This window comes from Fragaria vesca, linkage group LG5 (assembly GCF_000184155.1).
Source record: "Fragaria vesca subsp. vesca linkage group LG5, FraVesHawaii_1.0, whole genome shotgun sequence".
Taxonomy (NCBI): domain Eukaryota; kingdom Viridiplantae; phylum Streptophyta; class Magnoliopsida; order Rosales; family Rosaceae; genus Fragaria; species Fragaria vesca.
The window spans coordinates 13,731,410-13,739,777 of record NC_020495.1 but is presented as its reverse complement, the minus strand read 5'-3'; the positions used below and the strand labels follow the sequence as shown (position 1 = coordinate 13,739,777).

Genomic DNA, 8,368 nt, shown 5'->3' with positions numbered 1-8,368 from the left:
AATAAGGAAACTGAGCATGTCATTCATCAACAAGATACATGAAAATCCAAAGATCAAGGTACGGTTTCTGATTCATGATTAATAGTCTATCTGCTTCCGAATTTTCAAGCATTTCGAAATAGATTCGCCTAATGGCAATGTATCTGCAGTTATATGCATACAGATCTAGTTCATTTCGAAGTTGCTGTCGAGATAAACCTTTGTAGCACGTATATGTGTTTGTGTTCTACTGTTATAAAAAATCATCATCAAGTTTGTGCTAAATGCAGGTCATTGATGGAGAATCCGAAACTTCAACTGTCCAAGAAAATAGCAATAGTAATATAGACGATATTGTCTACCAGATTGATTACCATGGAGTGACTACTCATCCGACTCCAACACCCAGGCACTCCAAACCATAGAAACTTCTTCTTCATTGTGGTTTATGCAGTGTTGTACTAATATATTTCTAGGTTATATATGAAATAATCAGATATTAATGAAACATTTCCAAAAGTTCTTACGTTTCTTTTCCATGGCTTCCCTACATTAACATAACTCTTCTCATATAAGTAAAACCCATGAAGGTCTGGAGAACGAGAAAATGTAAGATACATCACAATTGATGATGCAGTGAAACCATTCCATTCATGTATTGCTTTCTAACATTCCTGTATTTATCTAACAGCATCTTATAACTAACTATTGCATCCTCAACTATCACATTTTCACAAAACCTAGATTTAAGCTGATGGAATGCAGCTTCTACAAGGTCTCTGTGTTGAACACATAATGACAGTAAATTCCTCATTTCCATGAAAGGCATATTCTGGTCGTGATTTGGCCTTCTTTCCTTCTCCATATTGAGAAAATCAAGCCATTTAATCCGTTGCAAGGGATCCTTGTTTTCCTGAACTGCTAATTCGATGCTCCTGAACACTTCCAAGAACCTACTCTCAGTACCAATTTTATCTATCAGCTGACGAAAAATCATTCTTTGGCCCAAATCAAGCCAGTTATGTGCGTGTGACCGTGGAAAGATTGATGCAATCAAGCAAGCTTTCCTAAAGGTAGGATCAGAACCACCTATCAACCCAATGGCAGCATGGAAGAGATTTGCTGATATAACATGAATGGAAGACTCGAAAGAATTGTCAACATGTTTTTGAATCTGGTACCAACTAAAGAATGCAACATGAACAAATCCTTCCCACCTGTATAAGAATAAAGCAGAGTATGTGAGAGCCAGGCAGAGTTAAGAATTAATGTTCATCGAGTAATCATATATGATTGTGATTTAGGAACAATTTGTCCTGATTTATTCTACGGAAAGAAGCACCAAGAATTTAAAACTGTTGATACAAGACCAACCAACATACTCTACAGGTTTTCATATCAGATCTTTACATTTCTGCTATGATTTAATACAAGGGTTGCATTGCCAACATGCTAAAAGGTGCTAATCGGGAAAAAAAAAAAAAAAAAAAAAAACCATAGACTAAGAGGTAGAAACTTTCAGCAGACTCATATTAACACTTGAAACCAAACTATTCTGTACACATGACATTATCAGAGATATTTAGTTCTGCGATCAATATAAGTTTTCATTTCATTTACTAATAGTATACATGTTATAACAAACATTACCAACTAGAAGTATATATGTATTTTATTTGAATAGTATTATTCTATGAACACTGAGTAATGTACAAAGATAACGAAAATCGGCACACTAAGATGAAAACTGGGCTCTGCTTAAATACTACACAAACTAGAGACAAGAGACTGCAGCCTTCTTATAGAGATGGGTCCAAGAAGTGGTCTCTCTGTCTAATAGGAAAAAGGTTCCTATTAATGCGAACCATATCATTTGGTCTTGGACGTGGATCAACCCACATGCAATGTTGAGTATCATTGTCAGAAAATAGTTGTAAAAGGATAACTTACAAAACTGGCCTAAAGAGAAAAACGAAAGTATAGAGCCAAATCAAAGAGAAAAGGATTCAAAACGAAAAACAAAAAATTAAAATTGCATGAGGGAAGGATTGCACAGGCTCTTAGGATACTCTCATGTGTAATGTCAGATAATTGCATTTTAGTCAATGACAGCTGTTGGTAGAGTGGTAGGGATACAGTCAGTAGGGCATTATGCAATCTCATTCATACAGAATTCTGAAGATGTTATTAAACATAGAATACAAATACTGGAAACAGAAATAATTTGTGCCCAAAAGATAGAAAGGGGAGATCACCAATCTATGTATCTTATTGCATAACTTTTCTGGTCAATCTTATTGCATATCTTGTGGATAAGGTATCCATCTCAAAACATTTATATTGCCAGATGCCTTAATAATCTGAAAAATCATTATGTAATGAACTATTGAGGAAACTATTCCTGTTCTCAGTAGGATACCCTACCTATGATCTCAAGCAATTCTACTTTGAGATAAAATCCCACAAACCTATTTTTGCATAATCTTTGTTATTAGCAAAAGAATTCTATACCCACATGAGCAGAGCAGAGCAGTCAATTAAGACTCTGTGAATGGCAAGTAATTGTCCTATGTTCGTTCAACTGTCAAGAACTACCAAAGCATGGTTTTTTTACGGGTGATTTCAAGCATATATTTGACCCAAGAAAAAGCAAGAGCAATTATCATCAGATTTAGACATAACGTTTTATCAATGTCAACACATACTTACTCGAAAGGAGGTTCAACCTCAATACCAAGTGTAATGTGTAAGGAACAGCTAGCGGACCCATCAAGACTAACATTCTCGGTGCATGCCTCATGAAGAACACCTCTGGGGATATACAAAATATCACCTTCTCTAAGCAAATATTGTTTGCAGTTATCCATTGAATTATGAACTTCAGAACCATATAGTCTATCAAGAGGATCATATAATCGAGGTAACTGAACATTTGACTGAGAAGAAACCCTCCATTTCTTACACCCTACAAGTTGGCATACAAACACACAGTGGTCATCATAGTGACAAGCCAAACCCTGGGAATTTGGTGGTGTCAAGTACAAATTTGCACCTACAGATGGTTGACCGAAAATAGATGCTAATCCTTCTGCAATAGCAGCAACACTGCCAAACCGGAACTCCATTCCCCGTAACGCAACTGTGTAACCCTCTTTATATGCCTCTTCGCATTTTAAAACATCCTCAGTGCTAAGACAATGAGGATCATTCACGCAGCAAGATGCCAGACTGTTCGCAAAGAAATGCACCTCCTTCTTGCTTTTTGTTTTTACAACCCGAATGTCCTGCTGGTAGACTAGAGGACAACCCAATTTGTTCTGCACCTCCTCCAGAAATGCAAGGATGTTTAACTCGTCTGAAGCAATAGGAAGACAAGAAACCATCCCTGGAAGCATAGAAGAAAGAAAAGAAGGATATGTTCCCACCAAGTTCGCTGATAACGGGCCGAAAAGATCATCCTCCTCAATTTTCGCCCCTGCCGCCATCCTCTTCACAAGAAATGGTGATACCTCCCAGTGGTTCAACACAAAATCTCTAAAACCCGACTCTGTGGAACCAAACACACCTCTTTCAAGCACAGGAAAAGGCAAAGGCGTGACAATCCGAGCCACACATAGAGAAAGCCTAAAGAGGCTTTCGGCCACATGACTAACTCGAATGTTACTAACATACAACTCTCCCGGTGGCATACAATCCAGAGGGCTTGCGAGTGACATTGCAATCCGCAGTTTCACCCGGAGATTCCTCATAAATGCAAAGAAAGCTTGTGATAACTGTCCCGGAATCTTCTCCAATTGTTCAATGTCACATGTATTAATGAGAATAACTGCAGCATTGAGAATCAACACCGAAAGCTCATCCTCCTTAAATCCTACACTAACAGAGCTTATATCTTTCCTATCTCCAACGCATAGCGAAACTGAAGTTGTTGAAGAATTACGAATCCGAAAAAACAGCAATCTATAATGATGTGGTAAAAATGACTGATTGAAATCAAAGAACAAATGATCAAAACCAAAACGAAATTAAGATGAATACTGAGAGAGAGACTTACAGAATCGAAGGAAGCGCAGAGAGCTCGATCAAACGGCGTCGTCCAATCACTGTAGTGCACAAATCGAGAAGCGCATTGCAGGCGGAGACGGAGCTGCTGGGGTTGTTGCTGAGAGCGGAGAGCAAGGCGTGGATGACGTCAGCGTCGGAAGCGAGGGTGCGGTTCATCTCCAAGGACTCGAGGGCGGCGGAGCCTACCATGTCGGCGGCGCGGGAGGCGAGTGAGGCGGAGGTGCGGGTGAGGAGAGTGGGGAGGAGGGAGAGGAGGAGGGGGTTGTGGAAGGAGTGGCGGCGGAGTTTGTTTAGGGATTTGGTGAGTAAGGGGCGGTGGGTGTCGGGGTTTTGGGATGAGAGGGCGGCAAGTAAGACGGCGGAGGCGGTGTCTTCGCCGACGGCGTCGGAATCCGGTTTCCGTTTTCTTTCGCCGCGCATCTCCATTTTTGTTGTTGACACTTGACTGACACTACTAGGTATCTGTATTACTGAACACAACAGATTCTTAGCACATTACGTTATGACACACTAATAAAATTGCAACAAAATTTATGTTACTATTAAGTGATTATGATAATGCTCACTAATTAGTGAAATACCGATAGTTAAGAAGAATATATAAGTGGTTACAGAATAAACTTCCACATTTATACATAATAAAAATGTTTTCGGTGTGTATTAGGCTTGAAAAATCAGGGCTCAGCTCATCTAGAATGTTTTAGTTGTAACACACAATACCTGACCACTTTGACGGATTCACATTTTATACCTGACCACTATAACAGCTACGTATTTCAGCATTTAGATGGAGATAGTTGTTTTGTTTGGGATTGCTTCGTGTTGTATTACATTCTCCTTTGATTGGAAGCCATTTTAGTAGAAGGGCAAATATACACTAGATTTTAACACAAAAGTTTTGTTATATACGGAAACAGCTTAGATGAGATCGTTAATGTGAATCACAATTCAAGTTATCATACGATTTTGTGTACTCGGGGTCACTTTTCCGTCACTAACAATGTGACCGAGGGTGATGTGGTGCCATGATCTCCAGAATAACAAACAAAAACTAGTTAAGATCCTTCGCCCAGAGCAGCCAGCTATGTAATACAAAAAATTTCGAGTAACATGGGCGCTAGGGGTTCAATAACATTAGGGAATAGCATTACTGGTATGAGTGGTATCATGCTCTTCTGTAAACTACTGCATATAAATATCACAACGAAGTACATTAAGCAATTTTACAAATGAAGAATGAAGCATCTTTTGTAAATTATCATACCCCAATTGATAGTGACGGAGTTATTTTACAACGGTGCATTCAACTTCGCTAAGAAATAAATTGCAAGTTTCTGGTTGCTGGTGACTCTGTTTAGTGTTTACAGATCATCCTTACGCCTGACCTCAAGGCCTAGAAGCTTAGCCAGTTCTCCACTTTCATATGCTGCAACAGTATCTACACAAACAGCAGAGCAGGAGTCATTAGAAATTTTTCTGTCTAATCACATTCCGCAGGAACAAGGACATGAAGCACAAATATCGGAAGGGAAAGCAATTACCAACGTACTTACCATCAGATCCTCCAATATACTTTCCATTTACAAACACCTGTGGTACAGTACGCCTCCCAATAATCTCACTTAAAGCATCTTGGATGTCCCTGCCATCAACTGAAACACACAATGCCAACTCCAATCAATACTTTGTAGATACAGTAAATGTACCTCCACTCTAAATTTCAAAGGAACCAGTTCTCAGTGGCCAAAATTATTCTCCTGAGCATGCTTCAAGCTAACATGCAACATTCACAAAATGCAATCCTGGAAAGTTGATCATAGGAACAAAATTTGGGGAGCTAATGCAAGCTGCAGTATTGGAAGTTTGGAACATAAAAAACAAAAATGCACATTCATAGAATTAAAGTGTGGTTGTATAACTATATGACACATTTTTAGCTACTAACAGTGGCGGATCCAGGAATTGAAACCGGGTGGGACTTGACTTTCCACCATTAAAAAAAAAAAAAAAAACTAACGCTGTGATAGGAGGAATATTATAGATGAAAAAAAAAAATTAACACACCTAGACAGAAGGGGACGAAATGAGCCTTATCTCTTGAAAACAAGTTTATACTCAATTAACTAAATCTAACCCTACGAGTACCTGAAAATTGTTTATCGTAAAGTCATTACTAATAGAATCAGCATATTCCTTCTTAATGTGGAGGTGGACCATGTAATCACATAAAACTCGCCGATACAGGTTGTTGCACGACAAACTGCTTGGGCAGTGGAGGAGAAGACGACAAGAAGAAAGATAGAAGTACGTTTTGAAGACTATTCTCTCTTTTTGTTGGAAAAAAAGGACATAAAAGTTGGTCACTTAGGCTTGGACGTCAGCCCAAGAATTATACACTTGAGACTTTTGGGTCAGTTGGGTGGGACTCAGCTCAAAAGATTACAATGACATTATAAACTACATGTAAGAATTTTTTTTCCCTCCAAAAGTTTGGGTGGGACTTGAGTCCCAGTCCCATATGCTGTAGATCCGCCCCTGGCTACTAATTGCCTAATTATATAACTGAATGTAAATACAAGGCTACAATATCACATTCCTAACCTGGAATTCTTAAAGCTACTCCTGATTTATCAGGGAACTTTTGTACCATTGGGTACTCAAACAACGAATAAGTAATTCGTACACATCCATGGAACTCAAGGAATAAGTTCACTACCTCAACTCTGAAGTCTCATTTTGCTATTTCTCCAAAATTAGTTTCTACCCAGAAGTTAAATCCCACTAGTCTCATATTTTAGCAACCAAGATACATACCTCTAATCAATCAATTCATGCACGCTGAAACAAAATCAGTAACGTCTAAGTTTAACTTACATACCTCTCTCATCAAGCTCAACCACATACGGCACCTGTTTCAACTCTTTGAAAACCGCCTTTGCCCTTCTACAGTATCTGCAAATCACCCAACAAAACCACAAATCAGAAAGAAAAAAACGGTAAAATCAATAATAAATTCAAAATCGAATCCGAATTACAAAAATGAAATCACAAGAGAGTGGGATGTGGAAGAAGAGGGAGTACGGGCAGTAGGACTTGGAGAAGATGGCGATCTTGTTGGAGGATATGGTCTTCTTAATGAAATCGACAGAGTCGGCGGAAGAAGCGGAGGATGCAGATGTGAGTTTCCAGACTAGAGAGGTGAGTAACACTGTTGCTGCGATTACCGATAGCACCGTCTTGGCTGAAGCCATTGCTGCTGATTGGGATCTCACGCGCCGCGAGGTTCGATGGAGACTTGAGGCGGGCTCTCTTTCTCTCTCGGGACGTTTTTATATTCCTTGGCCTTTGGATGCAAATGAAAGCTGTCGGACTATTCGAAGTTTCGAACAGACGGAGACGAGGCATGAAACCTCACGTGACTCGTCACTCACTCACGTGAAAATTTCCAAAGAAATTATGCTCAAAATCCAATGCCTTCTCCATTTTGAAAATTTTGGCATTTAATACAACAATAAAATATACTATAACATCATTAATTATAGCAAAAAAAATATTATATATTTTATTATAACAATAAACTACCCAATAAAATATTCTATTATTGACTTTTTCTCATTGGAACACATGAAGAATTTAATTTTAAGGAATGAAGGCTTTGCTGCAAATTTGGGGAATGAATGCTTCTCTTTCTTCTTCATCCCCATTTTAGAAAATGTGATGAGGAAGCTGTTGGACCTAAAAAAAGTTTAATATTCCCTAAAATCGAAGAAATCGAGAAAATAGGGAAGTTGTTAGAGATGCTCATAGTTAATAAAATGTAAATCTAATAATAGGAAGTATTATTTTAAAATTAAGTTGTTTTGTTTTTAACCTTTGGATATACATCTAACGGTGGTTGACCATGAATCATATAATCAGTAATGGTCAGTAACTGAACAGACGAACATAGCTGATGAAATTATAATAATTTTGGATCATCAATTGTTATGTTCTGAGAGTTCATCGAAAGATGTCCTACCCGAAACGTGTATAGTTTGTTACATTTTGCAATTCTCAGTCGGAAAATCAAGTTAGCGAATTTTATTTTCTTATAGAATTTTTGTTTTTTGATGATTGCACTCCTGTAATCTTTGTGGTGCACTAGATCATTTGTCTATGAACGTACTACTTTTGTTTGAGCGTCATTCGTATATAAACATAAGAAATTAGGGTTGTGTATCAAGATATTAGAACTATATGTTTATTCATTTATTTATTGACTTTAGACTCACTTTTCACTTTAGACTCACTTTTCAATTGAATTTTTCACATTTCCACCGTCTGG

The 8,368-nt window shown here is 38.2% G+C and overlaps 2 protein-coding genes across 2 annotated transcripts; both read right to left on the bottom strand.

The window, feature by feature from the left end:
* Positions 1 to 598: 598 nt before the first annotated feature.
* On the bottom strand, positions 599 to 4,062 carry LOC101300921. Its single transcript, XM_004301362.1, has 3 exons — positions 3,032 to 4,062; positions 2,689 to 2,944; positions 599 to 1,196 (listed from the first exon to the last, which is right to left on the bottom strand). The coding sequence occupies exons 1-3, from the start codon at positions 3,726 to 3,728 to the stop codon at positions 599 to 601; spliced, it is 1,551 nt and encodes a 516-aa protein (XP_004301410.1). The 5' UTR covers positions 3,729 to 4,062.
* Positions 4,063 to 5,143: 1,081 nt separating this feature from the next.
* On the bottom strand, positions 5,144 to 7,409 carry LOC101311480 (glutaredoxin-C4-like). The gene is made up of 4 exons (XM_004299735.1): positions 7,126 to 7,409; positions 6,923 to 6,996; positions 5,598 to 5,696; positions 5,144 to 5,482 (listed from the first exon to the last, which is right to left on the bottom strand). Exons 1-4 carry the CDS (start codon positions 7,293 to 7,295, stop codon positions 5,406 to 5,408), a joined length of 420 nt encoding a protein of 139 aa, XP_004299783.1. The 5' UTR covers positions 7,296 to 7,409; the 3' UTR covers positions 5,144 to 5,405.
* Positions 7,410 to 8,368: the final 959 nt, after the last annotated feature.

Coding starts and splice junctions, on each gene's coding strand:
- LOC101311480 (XM_004299735.1), bottom strand. CDS start 7,295: ATGGCTTCAGCCAAGACGGTGCTATCGGTAATCGCAGCAACAGTGTTA. Junction 6,997..7,125: donor TTCTCCAAGTCCTACTGCCC/GTACTCCCTCTT, acceptor GGTGATTTGCAG/ATACTGTAGAAGGGCAAAGG. Junction 5,697..6,922: donor GGTTGAGCTTGATGAGAGAG/GTATGTAAGTTA, acceptor TGTGTGTTTCAG/TTGATGGCAGGGACATCCAA.
- LOC101300921 (XM_004301362.1), bottom strand. CDS start 3,728: ATGAGGAATCTCCGGGTGAAACTGCGGATTGCAATGTCACTCGCAAGC. Junction 2,945..3,031: donor TTTCGGTCAACCATCTGTAG/GTGCAAATTTGT, acceptor GCCAACTTGTAG/GGTGTAAGAAATGGAGGGTT. Junction 1,197..2,688: donor GAGGTTGAACCTCCTTTCGA/GTAAGTATGTGT, acceptor ATTCTTATACAG/GTGGGAAGGATTTGTTCATG.